This window comes from Eretmochelys imbricata, chromosome 1 (assembly GCF_965152235.1).
Source record: "Eretmochelys imbricata isolate rEreImb1 chromosome 1, rEreImb1.hap1, whole genome shotgun sequence".
NCBI lineage: Eukaryota > Metazoa > Chordata > Testudines > Cheloniidae > Eretmochelys > Eretmochelys imbricata.
In genome coordinates, this window is record NC_135572.1 from 10,506,995 (window position 1) to 10,531,059 (window position 24,065).

General features: G+C 53.9%; 1 protein-coding gene across 1 annotated transcript in view; it reads left to right on the top strand.

Annotated features, from left to right (window-relative positions):
• The first annotated feature begins 7,913 nt into the window (after positions 1-7,913).
• PDE2A (phosphodiesterase 2A) overlaps positions 7,914-24,065 on the top strand; it is a 365,874-nt gene continuing 349,722 nt past the window's right edge. Inside the window, exon 1 of the mRNA XM_077841678.1 lies at positions 7,914-7,981. Within this exon, the coding sequence (XP_077697804.1) occupies positions 7,914-7,981 (68 nt within the window). The remainder of the gene's footprint in view (positions 7,982-24,065) is intronic.

A 24,065-nucleotide genomic window follows, 5' to 3' on the forward strand; every position in this document is an offset into this window, starting at 1 on the left:
GGGCTGAGCCGAATGCTTCAGTGGTTAGTAGAAAGTGGTGGCAAGCCTAGCTCCTGCAGAGTCACTGGGCATAGCAGGCTGGCTCCTCATCTGCTGCAAATCAGCGTAGCACCATTGCAGTCTGTGGGGGAATCCCAGTGGCTCAGGATACTCCGGGAGGCTCTGGCTGCTTCGTGCCACTCCCCTTGACTTTCACGGAGAGTTAGGTTTTGAGGTGCGTGAGTCTCTTTCGAAAATGGGTCTTAGATGTCGAACTCCCTTAGGCATTGCAATGCTGAGCTGAGGAACAAATAAATACCTGGCCCGAGACTCTCCGGCCTAGATGCTTCAAGATATTTAGCCCATTGAAATCAATGGGCGTTAAGCACCTCAGCACTTCTGAGGATCTGTGCCTCAGTTTCCTCTCTGGACAATGGGAATAATAGCAGTGCCCTACCTGCCAGGGCTATTGTGGGGATAAATATATTAAAGACTGTAAGGGGCTCAGACACCACAAAGGTGCAGCGCCAGATAAGAACCATAGATGGGGAACAGTGCAGGACTGTGTCACCTGGCAAAGTCTGTTCCTGACTCAGCATGGTGTTTAAGCCGATGCGCAGTCCCCATTGACGTCTTACCCCAGTGTAGCTGCATTGGCCAGATCCTCAGCTGCTGCCCATCGGCGTTAATGGAGCTACATTGATTGGTACCAGCTGGGTATCCGGCTCAGGGACAGCCGGGCATGAAGTCTCACACTTTTATCTGGTGCAAGAGACAAGGCGAGTGAGTGGATATCGTTTATTGGACTGACTTTTGTTGGAGAAAGAGACAATCTCACAGGCACCACAGAGCACCTCTTCAGGTCTTCTGTGGAGCTCAAAATCTAATCTCTTTCACCATCACACTTGGTCCTTTAAAAGAAATTACCTCACTCACCTTGTATGTCTTATATCCTTGGACCAACACGGCTACAACATCACTGCCTTGAACACAAAGAGCAGTGTAACATTGCTGCCTCTGGTGGGACATTTCTGAGAGTGCCAATTCAGGACAAATTGCTTAGAGCAGGGCAGTTACAGCCCAAGGCTGGGGTTTCTCCACCTCTAAGGCAAACCAAACCAGCCAGACAGAGAGGACTTTGGTCTCACCCCACTGGCTAACCACAAGTCACACAGCAATTCCCTTAGAGACTCCAGTTTCCCAGTATCACCACCAGGGCCACTCGTTACGGGGACAAATGGTTATGAAAACCAACACCCCAGTAAAAGAAAAAAAGGTTCTCTCGATCCTAAAGGACCAAGCCCCAGACCCAGGTCAATATACAAATCAAATCTTACCCACAAATTACGCTGTTGCCCATCCTTTAGAATCTAAAATCTAAAGGTTTATTCATAAAAAGAAAGAAATAGAGATGAGAACTAGAATTGGTTAAATGGAATCCATTATATACAGTAATGGCAAAGGTTTCAGTGGTAGCCATGTTAGTCTGTATCAGCAAAAAAAACCGAGGAGTCCTTGTGGCACCTTAGAGTCTAACACATTTATTTGGGCATGAGCTTTCATAGGCTAGAACCCACTTCATCAGATATATGAAGTAAAAGATACAGGAGCAGGTATAAATACATGAAAGGAAGTGGGTTGCTTTACCAAGCGTGAGGTCAGCCTAACAAGATAAATCAATTAACAGCAGGATACCAAGGGAGGAGAAATAACTTTTGAAGTGGTAAGAGAGTGGCCCACTACGGAGAGTTGACAAGAAGGTGTGAGTAACAGTAGGGAGAAATTAGTATTGGGGAAATTAAGTTTAGGTTTTGTAATGACTCCACCACTCCCAGTCTCTATTCAGGCCTAATAGGATGGTATCTAGTTTGCAAATTAATTCCAGTTCTGCATCTTCACATTGGAGTCTGTTTTTGAAGTTTTTTTGTTGAAGAATTGCCACTTTGAGGTCTGTTATTCAGTGACCAGAGAGATTGAAGTGTTCTCTGACTGGTTTTTGAATGTTATGATTCCTGATGTCAGATTTGTGTCCATTTATTCTTTTGCATAGAGAATGGCAAAGTTCTTGGTTCAGGCTTGTAGCAGTGATGGAATAGACTGCAGGTTCAAATCAGGACTCTGGAGTCCATCCACAGCTGGGATGGGTCATTCAGTCCTTTGTTCAGAGCTTCAGTTTGCAGCAAGGTTCCTCCAGAGGCAAGAAGCAGGACTGAAGACAAGAGGGAGGAGATGCAGCAGTCTTTTATAGTGTCTTGCCATGTGGCCTCTGCTTTCCTTGTCCCAAGGACAAGCTGTCCATCCCATGGCATAGAAAAACCTTAAAGTTCTGTCCATAGGCAAGTCCCTGCACGTCTTGCTGAGTCCCAAGGCGTGTCTGTCTTCTCTCAGTGGGTCAGTTGTATCGCTGATGGTCCTTAATGGGCCACCCAGCAGGCTAGGCAGAGCTGACGCCACATTGTCAGGGGTGTCACCCAGAAGCATAGCACAAGTTTGTACTACAGACAGGATAGAGCCAATACTTATAACTTTAAATACAAAAATGATACATGCATCCAGATCGCATAATCATAACAAGCAAACATAACCTTGTCTTAGACACCTTATTTGATCCCCTTTATACAAGATTTCTTGCCACTAGAGGACCTTGGGTGCAACAGTGATCTATACAGTCTCAGTTTGTGTCAATAACATCACAAGCAGTCTGACTGAGAGTGGCAACACAGAAGACGAAGATTCTCAATTCTCATTTACACTGAGCTGCCTTGACACCACTGAGGATAGGACAAGAAGCAATGGGCTTAAATTATAGAAAGGGAGGAAAAACGTCTTAAATGTCAGGGTGGTTAAGCACAGGAACAAATTACCTAGGGAGGTTGTGGAATATCCCTCACTGGAGGTTTTTAAGACCAGATTCGACCAGTGATACTCGGACTTCAATAGTTCAGGAGCCAAGTTAGCGATCAACATTACCCAAAAGAGTCCCAGTCGTGTGAATTCCTTGTTTCATTAACTATGTATATATATATTATTCTCACAGCAAAATGACTGACCAAGTATTATTATTTGATCAACTACATTTGGTTAATAACCTCGTAAGAGCATTCTGATTGGATAATAACTTAGTTTGGTTAATAATACAATCACACAGTGTTTTAATATCACGTATTGCAAAGAGCCGCAGGAGACACATTAAAGAGCCACTTGCGGCTCACGAGGCTCAATCTGAGTATCGCTGGGTTACACAAACATCTGTCAGGGATGGTCTAGATCCGTGTTCTTCACTGCAAGGTTTGCGAGCTGGTGGCGGCTCCCATGGACTCTAAGTGCGACTCCCTGTTGATCGCGCTCTCCGGCGGCAGGGGGGCTGCAGCTAAGGCAGGCTCCCTGCCTGCCCCGGCCCCTCGCCACTCCCGGAAGCGGCCAGCGCAGCCCTGCGGCCCTGGGGGTAAGCAGGGAGAGCAGAGGTCTCCGTGCACTGCTCCTGCCTGCAAGCACCGCCCCCACAGCTCCCATTGGCTGGGAACAGCGCACAGAGTCACGTGCCCCCCCGAGGGGCTGCAGGGTCGCGTTGGTCCCTTCCTGGAGTGGCGTGGGGCCAGGGCCACCAGAAGTAAGTGCCGTCCCCTTCAATGGGCAGGTTCTGAATAGCTCTTCCACCCCTGCAACTTGCAGCCTCCCGGAGCCAGCCCCCCATAAACCCTCCTGCATCCCAAGCCCCTGCCCTAGCCTTGAGTGCCGTTCCAGAGCCAGCACCCCATACCCCCTCCTGCACCCCAAGCCCCTGCCGCAGCCCTGAGCCGCCTCCCAGAGCCAGCACCCCATACCCCCTCCTGCACCCCAAGCAATATTACCAATAACGGTAATATTACCATATCAACCAACAAAGAACTCGGAGTGTTCAGCCGTCTGTGTCGGGTTGATGTGGCTCTCACAAGGAAGGTTTACGGCCAAAAAGTGGCCCCACTTCAAAACTAGTGAAGAGCACTGGTCTAGATGATACTGAGTGCTGCCTCAGTGCAGGGGACAGGACTAGATGACCTCGCAAGGTCCCTTCCTGTCCTACATTTCTAAAATTCGGTGATCACTCTAGCAGGGTAAAGGGGTCTCTCATGGTGCTGAGAGTCAGGCCCCAAGGAGCAAAAACCAGTTGAAAAAGAGAGGAAAAGCAGGCTCAGCGAGTGACTTCAACCATCGCCAGAGTCATTAAAAGGTGCCAGTCTCTGTTTCACAGGTGTAAACCTGGAGCGACTCCGCTGAAGTCAACGGGCCGAAAACCTCAGCCGGGGCAAATCATTGTAACTCCACAGAGCTGCACTGGTTAACTTCAGCTAAGGGCCAGGCCCCCCTGGATTTTATGTTGGATTCTCACCAGTCTTACCTGGGAGCAGAATCTTGTCCACCATCCCCTAGATTACCAATGGCAAATTACTGACATCTATGACTGTGATTTAACATTTAGATTATGGTAGAGCCCAGAGGCCAGCCAGGAGAGGCCCTGTTGTGCAAGGCGCTGTACAAAACTACAGTAAATGACAGGGCCTACCCCAAAGAGCTTGCAGTCTAAGGTATGTCTACACAGTGATCGGAGGTGCTACACCCAAACTAGCTTTGCTCTAGCTCGCATGAGTAACAATAGCAATGAAGCCATGGCAACTTCGAAGACATCGGAGCTGGTGGGGAGAAGCACGGGAAGGCCTATTAGGAGTTCAACACCATTCGGCGGAGGTGCTTGAGTGCCTTTCCTTGGCCGGTGGAGCTGGGCAGGTGGGTGACTCCAGACCAGCACAGCTCAGTGATGGGCAGGGGGCCAGGGACCGATGGGGGAGGCCTGTGTCCCCCCCAGAGCTGGGCCCCGCATGAAGTTATCCATCTGGCATTTCTGCTGCCAGGCTGTGGAGGGTTCGATGGCTCTGGCCTTCTCTCCCCTCGGCAGGTGGACAAACAAGAGATGAGGAAACAGCAGGACGAGATCACGGCCATCATCAAGATGCGGAGAGCCGGCTCGTCCAGGGGAACCCAGGTAGCCGGCCCGTCCGCCCGCTGGCAAGGCTGGGCACTGGTGAAGGAGGGGCAGATCTCACCTGCACATGCTCGCTCGGGTCTCTGCGGAGATCCTCTGGGAAACTAAGATCTCAGGAACTCCGAAGGGGCCAGGCAGACACAGTTAGTCTCCTCCAGCAGCTAACCCGGGAGGGTCGCTCTCCGCTTTCATGGTCTGACTGTAGAGGCTGCTTCCCGTTCTGACACAGCCGGTTTCACGGCGCTGTGTGCCCCGGAGCACCCAGGTCCCGGGTAGCTTTGCAGTTGCGGCGGCCTCACTCACAGCTAGCTGGTGTATAGCACGTGCTGCAATCACACCTCTGGCTGCAGCGTGGGCGGATGCTATAAAACGAGGCACGGCAGATGGATGAGACGAACAGCAGGGTGTGGGGGGAACGGGGGGACAGAACTAGCAGGATGGGCACTATTCTTAGCCGATCAGGACCAGTCATCACAAAGCCATCAGTGGAAGCCAGTGGAGTTTCCTGCAGGGTTAATTTGGCCCAGTGACAGTCACCATGTGCCAGGCAGGCAGGGGAGATGGCTCGAGGCTGGCTCAGCTCCCGTGCGGATCTCCGTACAGCTCCACCTGGGGTGGTGACCTAGGACGCTGAAGCGGGCTCAGTTTGGGCCTCCTGGCCCACCAGTGTCCCCAGCCCCCCCACTGCATGCTCAGGGATTACACACACAGCTCCTTCCTGCCTGCTGTAACAATGCAGCCAGGCTCCCCAAACCACATGAATTAAATTATGAACATGTACCCGGCTAATAATAGTCCGAGCGATTTCAGCAGCAGACTAACGGCACCCGTATCGACAGGCTCGCTCCTGATGGCAATTAGCAAGGGAGCAGGGCCCAACACAGAGCAGGCCAGGGAGCGAGCAGTGGGGCAGCAGGGTACGGGGCGGGGAGGCAATGTCCATGGTGAATTGAGATGGGAAGGTGAGGAGGAGGAGGGGGAGATGATGTGGGGGTGTGTGTGTGTGTGGAGAGGAGGAGACCCCCTGAGAAATAACCAGGCGAGTGGAGAAGAGACAGGGGACTCGCGAAGGCTGGAGTGCAGTCACTGCACATTGGGAGCTGTCAGGCCAGATTCTCAGCGGGTGTCAATCAGTGTTGCTCCCCTGGTGTCAAATAGATCTTTGCTGGAGTCACGGGAGCGAGGCTGATTACAACAGCACACCCTCCCCTGCCTGACACCAGCCGAGGATCTGGGCCAGCATGTGTAGATTTCACACACACACCCCTTGACACCAGCGGAGGGTCTGGCCCAGCGTGTGTGTAGATTTCACACCCAGACACACCCTCCCCTGACTGACACCAGCTGAGGATCTGGCCCAGCATGTGTAGATTTCACACACACACACCCCTTGACATCACCTGAGGATCTGGTCCAGCGTGTGTAGATTTCACACACACACACCCCTTCACACCTGCTGAAGATCTGGCCCAGCGTGTGTAGATTTCACACAAACACAGCCCTTGACACCAGCTGAGGATCTGGCCCAGCGTGTGTAGATTTCACACACACACACCCCTTCACACCAGCTGAGGATTTGGCCCAGCGTGTGTAGATTTCACACACACACACCCCTTCACACCTGCTGAAGATCTGGCCCAGCGTGTGTAGATTTCACACAAACACAGCCCTTGACACCAGCTGAGGATCTGGCCCAGCGTGTGTAGATTTCACACACACACACCCCTTCACACCAGCTGAGGATCTGGCCCAGCGTGTGTAGATTTCACACACACACACCCCTTCACACCTGCTGAAGATCTGGCCCAGCGTGTGTAGATTTCACACAAACACAGCCCTTGACACCAGCTGAGGATCTGGCCCAGCGTGTGTAGATTTCACACACACACACCCCTTCACACCAGCTGAGGATCTGGCCCAGCGTGTGTAGATTTCACACACACACACCCCTTCACACCAGCTGAGGATCTGGCCCAGCGTGTGTAGATTTCACACACACACACCCCTTCACACCAGCTGAGGATCTGGCCCAGCGTGTGTAGATTTCACACACACACAGCCCTTGACACCAGCTGAGGATCTGGCCCAGCGTGTGTAGATTTCACACACACACACCCCTTCACACCAGCTGAGGATCTGGCCCAGCGTGTGTAGATTTCACACACTCACAGCCCTTGACACCAGCTGAGGATCTGGCCCAGCGTGTGTAGATTTCACACACACACAGCCCTTGACACCAGCTGAGGATCTGGCCCAGCGTGTGTAGATTTCACACACACACAGCCCTTGACACCAGCTGAGGATCTGGCCCAGCGTGTGTAGATTTCACACACACACAGCCCTTGACACCAGCCGAGGATCTGGCCCAGCGTGTGTAGATTTCACACACACACACACACGCGCTGCTGCCCGGGGTGGCCGGAGTTAGTCCGAGTTGAACAAAGGCTTCTCCCCCATCCCCACGCCGGGCCGGCGATCCCCCAACCCCGGTGCAATCAGCAAACTCCACCCCAGCCGAGGCGCTGGCCCTTGGCCCTCCCCGCCGAGAGCCCGGCCCCCTCCGCCCCCGGCCGGCCCCGGCCGCCGGGACCCGCCCCTGGCTCCAGCCCCCTCCTCGGGCGCTGCAGGGGCCGCGGGCGCGGAGCGGCTCCGCCGCGGGGCAGCCCGGGCGGGTGTTTCCCTCTCGCTCGCTCACACATGCTCCCTCGCTGCACCCGCCCACCCTGCATGCTCCAGCGAGCTGCATTGGGATCGCTGACGGCTCCCGTCCTCAGACACCCGCCCCCGAGCCAGCTCCGGGAGCATCCGCCGCCGAGGCGAGCCGGGAGAGAGAAGGGCGCCGGGACCTCTGGCCAGCAGCATCCTCAGCCCTCGCCTCCTCCTCCTGGCCGGGCTGGCGAGAGGATGAGGAGCGATGGGCCAAGCTTGCGGCCACTCCATCCTCTGCCGGAGCCAGCCCTACCAGCCGGCCGCGTCTGACATGTGAGTGCCCGGCGCGCCGGGGGTTCTAGCCCGGGGGGCGCTGGCTGGGGCCGGGGCGGGGGGTTCAGAGGGAAGAGGGGAAAGCGAGGAAAGGACGAGTGATGGAAGGGGAGAGGAGCCCGCGAACGGAGCCGAGAGAATGAAACCGAGCGGGAGGGAGGAAAAAGTTCTTCCTGTCTCAGAGCCGGGAGAGAGGGTAAGAAATAAAGAAGAGAGACCCAGCGACTGGGGCCGGCTCCCCTGGGGGTCTGGCCAGCCCCTGCCCACCCCTTGCTCCGGACACCTGCCCTAGCTGGAGTGGTTGCTGCTGCCTGCCGGGCATGGGGTTGCAGGAGCCAGGGCTTGGTATTTCCGCAGTGGGCACTGCCCTCTGACATGTCCCTCCATGCCACACGGAATGGGTGGGGACGTGGGATGGAGCAGATCCAGGGGGCTTGCTTTCCGGGCGCCTCGCTCAGCCCTTCAAACAACAGCTGGGAGCGCAGCAGGGCGAGATGCCCCCTGGTTGCCTGCTGCCTCAGTTTCCCTTCAGTTGCTTTATTCTCGCCGTTTGAAAATCCCCCCCTGTGTGGAAGGAGGGAAGGGATGGCATGGACGTGGCGTGGAAGCCAGGTTAGTGCAGCCCTGTGCGGGCACATGCATGAGCCGTTTCCCAGGGAGCAGCTAGAGAAATGTTGGATTCATTTTGTAAAGGGCTGTGTGTGTGTGTGTGTGTGTGTGTGTGTGTGTGTAGACTTTGCACTGGCAACTACAACTCTCAGTGTACCACTGACGTGGGAAACACTGTCATTTCCACGCTATAGGAATGCTGACACCGGTACTGTTGTACCTGGCAGCTCCCTTCCTGGGAGGGGCTGAGTTCTGCATCTGGATTTGATTTACCCCTCCTGTGACTCCCCCCGAGAAACCCCAGGGGGGCACTTGGCCGGGTGTGTGGAGCGTTTCCCAGAGGGATGGCTCCGAGGCAGGCACGGTCAGTCGTATCCGAACTGTTGGCAGCCTTCTTAGCATCTGTGCAACTTGCCTCAGGTAGCACGTGAGCAGGATTCATCACCGAAAATGGTCCACGGGTTGGATCGTTAGCTTCCCTGGCCTGGGCTGGGCACTGACGGGGAGTGGGACGCGAACGCTGATCCGTCTCCCCGCTGTTTGCAAAGCCGCTCCTGTGCAGCCAGGGAGGAGGCTGGAGTTTTAAATTGCTCGCTGTCTGTTTCACCCTGCCATGGCCGGGTCAGGGTCAATGGAGGGCCTGCTGGATCCTCGGGCTGTCTCTCCGTGGCAGTCTGCCAGGAGAAGGCAGCGAGCGTCCCGCATGGTGCCAAGGGGAGGGCACCGTGCGCTCAGCAGGGACACTGCTTTGTGTGGGTTTCTTTGTTTGCCCGGGTAAGTCACCCGTGTTCAGACAATAGCTGAACAATCTCAGCCCATGCAGCGAGGCCCGCTCAAGACCGGCTTGTTATTAGAAGAGGTCGCCCCAAACATCTCCCTACCCTGCCTCTCCGAGGAGCCTGAATGGAATCCCTTTGGCCAGCCCCCCGCCGAGTGGGTTGCCCTCTGTACAGCGCTGCTCGCCTTAGCCATTGTTTTAAACCTGCTGGCTCTGGTGCCAGGCAGAGTAATTATTTCCCCCCGGGGGGAGTCGTTTGTCCAGCTGGTCCCCTGATCCTCTGGTTGCTGACATCTTTCGTGCCCACCCACGAGCGTGCCCCGGCGTTGCTAGGTCTCACCGCTGTCGCAAGCGAGGGGAAACTGAGAAGTGAAACTGCCGCGTGTTGCAAGAAGCCACAGCTCCCCTTTTACCCAAGAGCTTATTTGCATCTGAAAGCAAGCAGCAGCAACAGCGGGGTGCTGCTACCAGCCAGCCTGGCTCTTGGAGCAGTGCCTGGGGAGCTGTGGGACCCGAGCGGCTTTAATAAGGGGGGGGCATACAAAGAGGCTGCCCTCTTCCTTTCCCCAGCGCCCTCCAGCTCCGCTGTGGTGGGCAGCAGGCAGACCCTGTGCTGTCATTTGCAGTGGGCACCAGCTTCAGTTGCAGCAAGTCCAGCCCAGCTGGAAGCGGGGAGGCGAGGAGTCTGCAGCAGCAGCGGTGGGGGGGGGGGGGGGAGAAGATCCGCGTGCAGCTGCTTCCCAGCTGGCGAGCTCCCTGGCTCCATCTGGCGGATGGCTCGTGAGCTGCCTGCTGTGGCCAGCAGCGAAGCTCTCCCCCTAGGAGAGAGCAGGGGGCTTGCTCTGTGCCCAGCTGGTCCACCCCATTCTGGGCAGAGCGAGGATGGGATCCTGATCACCCCCTTTCTGGCAGAACACGGGGAGATGGGCACGGATAGCGGATGGAGTGCTGGGAGCACCCCTCTCGGAGTACCAGTGTTGCTTGGATTTGTCCTGCCTCTCCTGTGAGCTTCCCGGCTGGGCCTGTCCGACCCACAGCCAGCCCTCTTCCCAGGAGCTGTTGGACACAGGTCTGTCGGCGCAGTAGCCGTTCCGTGCATGGGACTGACTCTTCTTCCACATGGCCAGGCAATGGTGCCAAGCGCACCCACTCCAACTCCATAGTTGCACTGGGCCACGGATGAGTAGCTCAAAAGCTGATGCTTTCCTCCTGATCCCTGCACTCTACGAGCCCTCTTCTCCCCCTGCCGGGCAGGAGCAACCTGTCCATAGATCTCAAATAGCATCAGAGAGAGAGGCAAGTGTCAGCACCCCCATGCTACCGATGGGGAAACTGAGGCACGGGGAGATGAAGTGCCCTGCCCACGGTTGCCCGGCAGGTCAGTGGCAGAGCTGGGACTAGAACTCACGTCTCCTGTCTAGTGCCTTCTCCCTACACTACAACCGCAGGTGCAGCTTCTGGGTGGGTGCTGGATCATGTGATGCCACCAGGCCTCGCGGGGGCACCTCAGTGGCATGATGTGCTGCCCGACAGAGGGCTTAGAGCCCAGACCTAGAAGTCAGGGCTCCTGGCTCTGGCCGTGGGCAAGTCATGCCAGCCAAAATGATCACAAAGCCTTGAATCCCTTACCTGGAGGGTGCTATGGAAGGGTTGTTAGTGCTGGCGGACGGGGTCCCACAGACAAGGCCTATATGATGGAGCCGATGCTGGGCAAAGAAACGGGGGCCGGGGGGGCGAGAAAAAAGGAGGCTTCCATGTATTAACAATCATTAGTAAAACAGGGCTGGGTTGAGGAGCAGCTGCCATAGGCAGACAGGTACAGGGCTAGTATTAAGATTAACCTGAGGTGTTAGCTTGGTGTCCTCCCTGGCTGGGGAAGATCGTGGGGAAGGACTGGAGACAGCAGCTCCCTCAAAGCAGTCACATGTGGGCTCAGCTCAACACGACTTCTTTGCTTCGGTTTATAGGGCTAAGTGACTTGCTCAAGGCAAGGTCTCCAACCTCCGCCACCCGGGGCTGAAGCTGAAGCCTGAGCAATGTAGCTTCGTGGGGGCCCCCTGTGGCGTGGGGCCCCCAGGCAGTTGCCCTGCTTGCTGCCCCCCTAATGTTGGCCCTGGCTTTTATCCGCAGAAAACCGTTGTTGTGACACAGGTGGGCCGGGGAGTTTTTATAGCGGGGGGCGGGGGCTCAGAAGGGAAAAGGTTGAGAACCCCTCCACTGCAGCGTGATCGGCACATGTGCTCCATGTCGCAGCGGGGTTTTCAATAAGCCTTGAGTGCAAACCTGCTGAAGGCCAGCGTTTCCTGGAACCGAACCAGCCTCCCTTTCCTCTGGGTGACCCTTTCCAGCCCTGGCGGCATGAGCGAGCGGGACGCCGCACGGTGCATTATTATCCAGGCAGCCTTTGAAGTCAGGGGAGCCTGCCAACTAACGTAGGGCTGAGCACGCGGCAGAGAGCTCCAAACAGATTGGGTCACCCGGTTTCACACTTTAGCTGGGGTGTAAGGCGTTGTTCATTGAATGCCAGCCTTGCACTTCCCGAGGGGGATCTGGAGCAGAGCTGTCCTCCATCCTGCACTGGGAGAGACATCCCAAATCAACTTCCATTCTGAGGCCCTCGCAGGATAGGCCCAGCGGGGCATTTTGCACAATTTAGTGCTGCCTGTTTGTTTGTGCATTTTGTGCTGTTTGCTTCAGCTGAAAGATGGGATTCAGCAAACTGAGGGACAGATGTTCAACCAGGCCAGTGCTCCAAAGCCTACTGTCACCCACTTCTCAATCCCCAGGGCTGCCGAGGGATGATCCAGCTTCTGGTGTTACCTAGAGCAGCCTCAGGGGTATTCTAAATGATGCTGGCTGCTAAAGGCCTCTTCTGATTTGTCACCACCCTGAGGGGCTAGGAATGAGAGCTGATACCATTGGAAAAGGGAGCTGTCCATCTTTCCAGTGAGAGACACCGTGTTTGCTTCCAGCCCTGGATGCACCAACTGTAAAGTCTCTGATGCCTAGGAAAGCCACACTAGGTCATTTCTCAGATCCTTCAGTATTAGATACAGGGATCCAGCTAGGTATGTGGAATCACTTTATGTCTCCTGTACAACCCTGAGCACATTGTTGGCGCCTTGCAAATAACAAATAATCAGAAGAATAATCAAATGTAGGATGTTAAAGGAATTAATCCCATTGTGTCTGCCGGCTGCTGGCCAGACACTGCAGCAGATGCTGTCAGTTAGTATGGGCTCTGCTCCACTGGTCATGACTACATCCTGCAGCCAGCACTCAAACAGGGAGGGGAGCTTTACCACCTGAGCCAAAAATGACTCTTCCCCTAGATGAGGTAGTAGGAAATGATGTGGCTGCCTCCTTCCCAGCACAGGGCAGCATCCATAGTGTAAACATAACATGAATGCAAAGTGCGTGTCACGTTCCCCAGCTAATTGCTGTTCCATAAGAGAACAACAATCTACTACTGCTGGTTGCTGACGGAGCTGCTCCTTTAGCTCAAGTGGTGGAGGGCAGTGCTGAGTGCCCAGGTTTCAAATCTTGCTGTTGACTTTTGCTGGGAATTGTTTTGTGAGCATGTGGCTTGGGAGGCCAAACCACCAAGGGGATTTTTTTCCTGGGAAGCAATGAATGATCTAAATGCATTTCCAGGAATAGCCAAGGTTTCTCAAGCCAGTCTCTCCCCTCTACTCTCGCTCTTTCACTGCTGCTAGATTGCTGCCTGCCTCTTTCCCAGCTCCCACGTGGCTTCCTGATAGCTGAGCTGGTCGTTAGCCAGAAACATGGACACGCTGGAGTGTGGAGGAAGCTGTCCTGGGACACTCTAGCCATGCCGTCCTGCCCTGCAAAGCGCTGAGCTGTGTTACTTAATGGATGGGGCTGCTCATCTGAAACAGGGAGGGAGCTCAGTAAATCACTTTCCTCACCAGGGCTGTGACTGCTGATGTAGCTACATCAGCAAACGAAGAGAAGCGTGTCTGTTAGCCCAAGCGAAGCAGGGACTGGGCTACTTAAAGAGAGACCAGACAAAACACCGGACAGTGTGCATCGGATCACAGGATACAAGTTTTGTGAGAATCAGGGATGGAAAAGACCTTTGCAATAGGAATGGATCTGGACAGCCCCCAGCCTCTTAAATTTGGGGGTGTTCTTTGATCTCATTCCAGGCAACAGCCCCCTAATTTAGAACAGGCTGAACCAAAACCTGGACCTAGGTGCTTTGGGGTCTTTAAAATCCAGATCCAGAATTTTGCCCCTTGAGCTCAGGTTTAAACAGTGTGGGGCCCCTCTCCCTGCATTCCCTGGATAAAGGACACACGCGCACAGCCCGGTTATGGGAGGCAGGGTAGGGCGCCAGCCTAGCAAGCGGGAGACCTGCAGGCAACTAAGGCTAGTGGGTGTAAATTAAATTGAGTAACATGTATCCTCCGACACACCCGTCTAGTTCTGACTGTGAACCCATGACTGAGAAATAGGAGGTAAGGACAGCTCTGGAAAAAGATCAGAGCCACAGCGACTTATGCATGTTCCCAGGCTGATGTGGCTCTATGCTAAAACGTCGCAGTAATTTCATACCTCACCTCTCACCAAAACGCCAGCTTCTTTATGAACGGTTTCAAACACATTCCATGTGGCTATGGGACAAAGCACAGAATGAATATCAAGAGAGAAATAGTTCATGCCACGGTGGATCTCAGCTTTCCAGTGCCGTCCATTTCTACCTGTCTAGATTCTTATATTGCCATTGTAGTATCGCATCCTAAATACACGATAACAAACACCAGCCTAAGGTTCTGTCTTTTGCTCCGACCTGGTGGGTGACCTTAGGCAAAGCACTGCCCCGCCACGTGCCTCAGTTTCCCCTTTGACTTGTCTAATCAGATTGTAAACTCCTTGGGGCGGGGACTGTCTTATTATGGTCTTGTCTCCACTCGAAACCACAGCACTCACTGTAGCGACGGAAGGGGTTCTTCTGTTGATCTAGCAGTGTCGACACTAGGGATTAGGCCGGCTTCACTATGTCACACACTTTCTCACTATGACTCAACCTGAAGCCTCAGCAAGGAAGTACTCTGCAGCCTATCATCAGCAACCCTTAGAGTTAGTTATTAGCTTGCACTTTTCAGCTGGGTGACTCAGAAGACACTGAGGAGTTATTTATAATGAGCAGTTGAAATGCTAAGACTGCTTAAGAGTTTTATTTTTCTTGCACTGTTATAAGCCACGGGCCAAATCCAGCTGCACTTACTTCTCCCAAGGCTGAATGTGGCTCTGGCCATGCGACGACTTTCCAGTGCCGATCTGGGAGGTAACAGCAGCTATAATTATATCTAGGTCTTATATAGCACTTTTCATCCAGAGATCTCAAAGTGCTTTACAAAGGAAGTTTGCCTCATTAGCCCCATTTTTCAGATGGGGAAACCGAGGCACAGAGAGGTGCCTTAGCTCACTGAGCAGCTAGTGGCCAAGGCAGGAATAGACCCCAGGTCTCCTGAGTCCCAGTCTAGTGCACGATCCATTCAGCCTACACTGTACATGCAGAGAGTGCTTTAAGGGGTTGGCCTACACACCTGATTTGGATCCCAGTATTCCTCTTAAAATCAGTGCTGTTCCAGCTCCTCTACACCTCAGTGCCCCACCCCCGGCAGCGTGGGGTTGGGGTTAAAGCAGTGTGGGGGCTGTGGCTAGAAAGCAACATGCGGGCGGGGCTACAGGGCCAGACTGGCAGGGAGACGCTGCAGTTTAGGACTACACCACTGCTTCAGATGGAGTGAAGGAAATATACAGAACGCCTAATCATCCCATGGAACTCACAGCCACAAGATATCACCGAGGCCCAGAGCTTAGCAGGAGTCAAAAAAAGAAAAAAGGCGTTTGTATGGGTAATCCGAACATCCACAGCTATGTTAGCAAGGTTTACAAAATAGCTAGAAGGGAGAGAAACCTTGATGCTTCAGCATATAAGCCATCATCCGATTGGTGGCATGTCTTGGAGCCACGGGTCTGGTGCTCTTGAACGGCTCAGGAACAGGGCCTGGGAGGAGCCCTTCAGTGTGTCAGCCTCCTTAGGGTCACACTCTCACTGGGATGAGCCCCTTGGCTTCACCGCCTCCTGGGACCGACCCTCAGAGCCTTCAGCACCCTTGCTTCACCCCGTGAGCTCCCTGCAGTGAGTGCACCCGCATTGGACACCTGAGGGAGACTCCAAAGGGAGCAATGCACCCCTACCTTCCTTAATCTGGAGCGACTCTGAGCTCGCGGTGGAAAAGCAGGAGGGTTTATTAGACGTCTGGAACACAGCATAGAAAGTCCTTAGTTAACAGATCTCGCCATTAGGAAACGCTTCCTTTACAGAAATAGACCTGAGCTGTGAAGTCTGAATCAAGAGCTAGATCTAAACCTAAAGCCAAAGGTTTCCCCACCTTCTGGGCTGCTTGCATTCAGACCTATGGGTCAGGGTCAGCTCTCTAGCCAAGCTCTCTGTGGCCTCGTTTCATTCAGGCAGCACGCTGAGCTACACCCCTTTACCAGCCCAGAGCAATCCCCCTTCCCCCTGCCTCCCTCCTTCTGCCCCCATGCAGATGGTTATCAGAACCACAGACCCCATGGAGTCTGACACGTTTAATTTAAACAACAACACAGCAGCACTTTTGCCGGCACGGGCCCAAGGCAAGAGAAACGCAAGGATTAGATCAAGGAAATGAGGCCAGTTGCAAACAAACTGCTCACATGGGATTAGTCATGGGGCTTGTCACAGAATTACATTTTCTAGTCGCCGGAGCACTAGCGATGGACGCAGGCGGGTGGTACAGGTGGGGAGATGGATTCGGGGGACCCACAAGACTGACAACTAAAAGGGAGCTGGTGGTATGGTCCAGGCGCTGGACTGGGTTGTAGGAGAGCTGGATTTAATTCCTGGCTCTGCTACAGACCCCCTCTGGGGATCCAGAGCAGTTGGGCTTGCCCCTCTCCATAAATAGGGGTAAAATTCACCCCCTGCAGAGCACCCACCCTGCTCAAGCCCTCTGAACAGAAACAGGACTAGACAGGAGGGAAGCTGTCATGGGCAGGGTGGTAGCTGAGGATTTGGATGGCCGGGATTTGATCCCCCAGACTTTGGGCAAATCATTCCAGGGACGTCTAAACACAGCCGCTGGGGCTGTAATTTCCACTTTACTAAACATACCTGTACTCGCCCCGATTGAGCTAGTGTGCTAAAAAGTGCAGCAGCATGGGCTAGCGGTGCTGGGTACAATCCTGCCTGACGTCCTGGAGGTGTACTGGGACGGACAGGCCATGCAGACATGGCTACCCTGCTATGATCAGTGGGCCCGCTCAATCTGAGCTAGCGCTGGGTACCTGTACCCGAGCTGTAAATTATACCCCCAGCTGCAGTGTAGACATATCCTTAGTGTCCGTGCCTCAGTTTCCCAACTGTCCAACGGGGGACAATAGCCCTTCCTTAACTCCCGGGGGAATTACATGAAGGAGTCCGTGGTGCCGTGCGCCAGTGAAGGCCATATACGTATCCCACTGGTACATGAAACAGACCGATTCTGGTGTCGGGTCTTGCTGCGTGGCTGCAATGAACGTGTTTTAAACACTATTGAAAACCTCACGGCGGCAGTATCCTTTTAAGCGGAAGAAGCAGGCGTGGGCGGGGGGGATGTAGGTAGCCTTCAAATAAAAAAATCGCATCATGCAGGACACATCCAACAGTTAAGGGGGACGCTGACTTCAGAAAAGGCTTTAATCTCCTTCTTCAAGCCGAGCGACGACTCGTCGCCTCATTATTTTATTACCCGTGATGCTAGGCAAGACATTGTGCCTTGGCACTGTCACCGCCCGTGCGCTGCCCTCGTCCACTGGCCCCAGTTCAGAACGGCCGGCGCGGATGTGCTTTGCTGGATAGGGACGGAGGCAGCGTACACCAACGCTGTGCGGAACGGAGGACGTGGGACAGACGATCTCCTCTGTAATAAGAGACAGGGCAGCACAGGGCCGGACCCCGACAGGAGATGGGAACCTCCTCCGCGGGGCTGAGCGCCCTTTCATTTACGTCCTTTTCAGTGGGAGCTGAGGGACCTTTCAAGATCAGACCCATACTCCACCTCTCCTTTGCTTAGAGAATGGGAGGGCATAGTCCAAATGTCCCAGGGCGCTGCTGCTGTCTGCTCAGCACTGCCCGTGAATTGTTTGCCCATGTACTCTGTCCCTCTGATGGCTGTGTGATATCTATCGAGGTGCTAGCAGGGCGGGTAAAACCCAGAGCCTTCAGCTTCAGTACCACTGGATGGACAGTGGTACTGACAGTAGCATTAGGTTTTTATCTTCTTTGCAGACCAGCCACCCGAGGGAGATAGAGTCATAGTCACCTGAGAAACGTAGGAAGTCCCAGGCAGGCTGGGGATGGGGTGATGGCACTGGCCTGCAGAGCTGGCCTCCCACCTTCGCCACAGGTTCTCTGCACAGCCTTGGGCAAGTCACTTCATCTCGCTGGGCCTCGTCAGGGAAAGGGGGATCACAATTCTGTCGTGTGTGTTCAGCCTGCCAGCTCTTTGGGGCAGGGACTGGCCCTCACAAGCGGTTTATGCAGCGCCTAGCACAATGGGCCGTCAGCTTAATAGGGACTGGAGTACAAGTATCCAGCATTTTCATACAATAGCGCCTCTCTGTGGTACTTCTCTGGCCCCCGTCACTGAGGTGTGCCGATCGTTAATGTAGTTAGCCTGACAACACCCCTGCGAGGTGGTCACACAGGAGGTCTAGGGCAGTGCTTCTCAAGCTATCTGATGTGGGGGATGGGCAATGTTTTTTCCCAATGTGCGCGTGGACCAGCAGCCGATGGCTCGCGGACCGGCACCGGTCCGCAGACCACCACTTTGAGTAGCACTGGTTTAGGGGACAGCAAGGAACTGAAGCCAGGTCTCCCAAGGCCTAGTCTAGAGCAAGAACCGCTGGGCCGTCTTTCCTCACACAGCCTGTGCCAGCGGCTGGCTAACGATGCAAGAAGGGATGGTCAGGTCCTTGAGTCAAGGCGCTCACCCAATCTAGGCACAGACGGAGGTTGGGGGATGGGGAACAGAGACGCATGGCAGGCAGCAGGGCCAGGATGGTCTTTAAGAGGACTGGAGTGTGGACAGGGTAGGGGCTGTGGGGACAAGCTCAGGCAAGTGGCACTGGGCATTGTGGGGGGCCCGTGGAAGAAGCATGGCGGGGACTGTGTGAGAAAGCTGCTGGTCAGGCAGACGAAGCTGGGAGTATCGGCAGAGAAGAGGGGACGGAGGGAGAAGAGGAGGGGGCACAGTTCTGGACAGCTTTGAGGCTAGCAACAAGGAGTTTCAATCTGATGCAAGAGCAGACAGGGGGCCGAAAACCCCAAGCTGTGTTCTGACCGCTCTGCTCTTGTTTCTCCCCCACGGTGATTAAAATCTCCCACACCGAATCCCATGAGCATCACCCAACAGCATCGCACAGGAGGAGTTTTTAACGTCATCCAAACCGAGGGGGTAGTTGGATGGGCCCCCTATGGCTGACAGGTGCATTTAACAAGCTCCATGGGGTAGCCCCAAGATAATTAGGGTTTGTAGACAGATGACTGCTTAGTGCACATCGCTAACTCATTTTATTTTCAAATGAGGAGTCTGGACCAGGGGTCGGCAACCTTTCAGAAGCGGTGAGCCGGGTCTTCATTTATTCACTTTAATTTAAGGTTTTGCGTGCCAGTCATACATTTTAACGTTTTTTAGAAGGTCTCACTCTCTAAGTCGTTATATTATATAACGAAACTATTGTCGTATGTCAACAAGGTTTTCAAAATGTTTAAGAAGCTTCATTTAAAAATTAAAATAAAATGCTGATCTTATGACGCCGGCCTGCTCAGCCCGCGGCCAGCCTGGGGTTCTATTCACCTAGGCCAGCAGCAGGCTGAGCGGGGCCCTGGTTAGCAAGGGGCCAGCAGCCAGGACCCCAGACCGGCAGCAGGCTGAGCGGGGCCAGCGGCCGGGACCCCAGACCGGCAGCGGGCTGAGGGGGGCCCTGGCTGGCAAGGGGCTGGCAGTCAAGACCCCAGACCGGCAGCGGGTTGAGCGGGGCCGGCAGCCGGGACCCCAGACCGGCAGTGGGCTGAGCGGCTCAGCCCGCTGCCTCTCAGCCCACTGTTGGTCTGGGGGTCCGTCCGCTGGCTCCTGCCAGCCAGGGTCCCGGGTGCTGGCCCCACTTAGCCTGCTGCCGGTCTGGAGTCCCTGCCCTGTCCAGATAGAGTAGGTACCTACCTTCTCCCTGGTTCTAGCCCATTCTCTTCCCCTCTCTCTGCACTGAGCTGAGGGTGGGAGTGTGCCGAGAACAGGGCTGGGGGTGAAGGAGCAGGCTGGGGGTTGGGGTGCAGGGTCTGGCCAGGAGCTAGAATGAGGGAGGGGGCTCAGGATTGGGGCAGGGGTGAGGGCAGAGGGCTGGGTGTATGTGAGGAGGGTTCAGGGGTCAGGGCAGAGGGCTGGGGGTGTGCAAGGGGGGTGTAAGGGTCAGGGCAGAGGGCTGCAGGTGTGTGTGTGGGTGCAGGGGTCAGGGCAGAGGGCTGGGGGTGTGGTCTGGGGTCGTGGGGGTGCTCCCAGCGGCTCATGGCAGGGGGCTGGAGGGGATATGCCCTGATTCCACCCCCCTTCCCCAAGGTCCCCGGAGCAGAGAGTGCACTGTGGCTCCGCTTTTCCCTCTCCCCTCCGTAGCAAGGGCCCTCAGCTGAAGCAGGGAGGGAGAGAAGGAGGGGCAGGAACCCAGCACGCTGGGGGAAGAGGCAGTGGGAGGGGGAAGCTTGCCTGCCCTGCAAGGAGAGAGCAGTCGGGGGCGGGGGGGAGGGCGCGGAAAAGAGCGGGCCGGGCAGGATTTTTAGTGGCACGCTGGTGTCTGCCCGGGTCCGGTAGACAGCAGTGTGCCATTAAAAATTGGCTCGCATGCCGTGTTTGGCACGCCTGCCATAGGTTGCCGACCCCTGGACTGGACAATGAGCTCTGAAATCCTGCAGAACTCCTTAGAGAACCGTTCTCTATAACTCGTAACTGCTCAGCACCTCGCCTGCAATTCACAGTCTACTACAGCAAGAGATGCACACTTTCCCCGTTAAAGAACGGGGCCAGGCTGTTGCTAACTTGAAGACCTGGGGACACATAATCGGATCTCACCCATGTGCCCAACTTTGGATTGGGAGCCAGGGGAGCTGGGTGCCTGCCCTGGCTCTGCCCCTGACCTGGAGGAATCATATGAATTGGCTCCTTCAGGGGAAATTGATGGTTGTCACCTGTGCCACGGAGCTGGCCTGATTTCTCTTTAGTGTAAGGTGGCTCCCAGCACTCTGAGCATACTATGTAGATTCATAGGTTTATCCTCCCAACACCCCTGTGAGGTAAGAGAGGGCTATTGCACCCATTTTGGAGATGGGAAAACTGAGGCAAAGAATAATTAGAGGCCAGGATTTTCAGAATTGCTCAGCCCCCCTTTTAGGCACCAAAATAAGCAGCCAGATTTCCACAAGAGCTCAGCACAAGGGGAGACGAGCTCTGTTAAAAATCTGGCTCCAGTTGTGGGCTTTGAGGACTTGAAAACTTGGCTCTTTGTGTTTTGCCCAGCATTCCACAAAGAGTCTGTGGTAGAAGAACCCAGCTCTGGGGAGGTCCAGTCTAGTGCTTTAACCACCAGCCCATGGCAAGAGGGGCTGTCGCATCTAATAAACCTAGGCTCATATCAGGAGTGCTGGGATCCAGGATAGGTGCCACTAGGAAAATCTTGATGCAGATCCAGGTTCGAATTCCAGATGCTTGCTGCAGTTTGGTGCTGTTAAGTTCCAGAGCCCACCTGGACAAGGATCCTTAGAAGGAAAAGGAAACAGGCCCAGGTCCTCCAAAGTATTTAGGCTCCAACTTCCTCTGAAATGGGCCACAGTCAAGCGGCTGGATCATGGCGCATCAAACACACTGCTTTAACTCAAAACATATTTGTTCTTTCTATTGTGCTGAGTCTGACTCCTACAGTGGAACCGTACACGGTGTTAATTACAGGGTAATTAGGGACTCGGTATCATTAGCTTCCATGATATTGTTTGATCACACTAGCTGCATTTCCACCCCACATCCTCTCCCCCACCCCATCCCACCACTGCCAGTAACTGCTGCTTTGTGTCAGCGTACCTGGCCCCCGATCATAAGACTAAAGGCAATGCTTTGGGTTAGGTGGCACTAATTATACCTGGGTGTGTGGTGGCAAATTGGAGAATTGGTCTGAAATCAGCAAGACGAAATTCAATAAAGACAAGTGCAAAGTACTACATTAGGATGGAAAAAAATCAAAAGCATAAGGACACAATGGGGGATAACTGGCCAGGTGGGAGTGCTGCAGAGAAGGATCTGGGGGTTAGAGTGGATCACAAATTGAACATAAGTCAACAAGGTGATGCGGTTGTTAAAAAGACTGATATCATTCTGGCATGTACTCACAGGAGTATCATATGTAAGACATTGGAGGTAATTGTCCCGCTCTGCTAGGCACTGGTGAGGTCTCAGCTGGAGTACTGCATCCAGTTCGGGGTGCGATGCTTCAAATCTGTTAAGGACTTTTATAAAGAGGATGATGATCAATTGTTCTCCATGTCCACTGAAGGGATGGTGTATGGTCTCCGCTCAGGTTCTGGTTGGGAAGCGTGGCCTAGTGGTCACGGTCACAATGCCAGACTGCCAGATGGGTTGTGGGGAGGGGAGCCCTGGCCCTCCCACTCTACCGGGCTCTGACCCAGGGCCCTTTGGGCTACCAGTAACCTGGCAACCAAGACTACTTAAGGCTGTCCTCCCTGGGCCTCTTCTTCTCATCTCCTCCTCTGAGGTCACCTCAGTCCAAAGCCTTCACCTGATGGAAAAATCCAAATCCCAAGGAAGCAAGAGGGATTCGCCACTGTCCAGGGCCACAGGATACTTCCCTCTCTGCGGAGGGTCCTCCCTTTCTTCACGGAGGGCCCCTTTGGGCAGCTGCATCAGAGCCGTTAGGTTTCACTCTGCTCTGCTGGAGCTGTGGGCTGCTCACCTTCAGCACCAAGTGCCAACTGAGCTAATTCACTGCCTTTTAATTCCTCCAGCAGATGGAGCATTTGCTGCAGGTGTGGTGGCGCGGGGCTGGCAGAGTCCAAAATGAACCCTTAAGCCCTGGTTTCTTGGTGCGGGGTTTGTACACCCCATCACAGATGACAAGCAGTAATGGGCTTAATTTGCAGCAAGGGAGATTTAGGTTAGCTATTAGGAAAAACTTTGTAACTCTCAGGGCAATTAAGCTCGGCAATCGGCTTCCAAGTAGGGTTGCCAAACCTCCAGGATTGTCCTGGAGTCTCCAGGAATTAAAGAGTGACCTGTAATTAAAGATTATGTCATGCGAATGCATCCAACCAAAATTGGCATCCAACCAGGAATACAACCAGGCGTCCAACCAGGAACTGGCATCCAACCAGGAATACATCCAACCAAAATTGGCAACCCTACTTCCGAGGGAGGTTGTGGAGGTTTTAAGACCAGGCTGGACAAACCCCTGTCAGGGCTGGTCTAGGTGTACTTGTCCCTGCCTCAGCAGAGGGCTGGATTTGGCGACCTCTCGAGGTCCCTCCAGCCTGACATTTCTATGGTTCTATAATGCAAGAAACACTGTGACAAGCAGTGATGGAATAACTGACCCTTGGGTCGTCTCTTTCCTAACCTCTTGAATTTGGCGCATGCCCTAAAGCACGAGGCTTTTCCAGACTGCAATGAGCATTTACTCACTGTCAGGCTGGAAGGAGGTTACTAGTGGAGTTCCTCAGGGATCGGTTTGGGGATCAATCTTATTTAACCTTTTTATTACTGACCTTGGCACAAAAAGTGGGAGTGTGTTAATAAAGTTTGCAGATGACACGAGGCTGGGAGGTATTGCCAATAGAGAGGGGGACCGGGATATCCGACAGGAAGATCGGGATGACCTTGTAAACTGGAGTAATAGCAATAGGATGAAATTTAAGAGTGAAAAGTGCAAGGTCATGCATGTAGAGATTAATAACAAGAATTTTGGTTATAAACTGGGGACTCATCAGTTGGAAGTAACAGAGGAGGAGAAAGACCTTGGAGTATTGGTTGATCACAGGATGACTATGAGCCGCCAATGTGATATGGCCGTGACAAAAGCTAATGCGGTCCTGGGATGCGTCAGGCGAGGTATTTCCAGTAGAGATAAAGAGGTGTTAGTACCATTATACAAGGCACTGGTGAGACCTCACCTGGAATAGTGTGCAGTTCTGGTCTCCCATGTTTAAGAAGGATGAATTCAAACTGGAACAGGTACAGAGAAGGGCTACTAGGATGATCCGAGGAATGGAAAACCTGTCTTATGAAAGGAGACTCAAGGAGCTTGGCTTGTTTAGCCTAACCAAAAGAAGGCTGAGGGGAGATATGATTGCTCTTTATAAATATATCAGAGGGAAAAATACCAGGGAGGGAGAGGAATGATTTAAGCTCAGTACCAATGTGGACATAAGAACAAATGGATATGAACTGGCCATCAGGAAGTTTAGACTTGAAATTAGGTAAAGGTTTCCAACCATCTGAGGAGTGAAGTTCTGGAACAGCCTCCCAAGGGCAGCAGTGGGGGCAAAAGACCTATCTGGCTTCAAGACTAAGCTTGATAAGTTTATGGAAG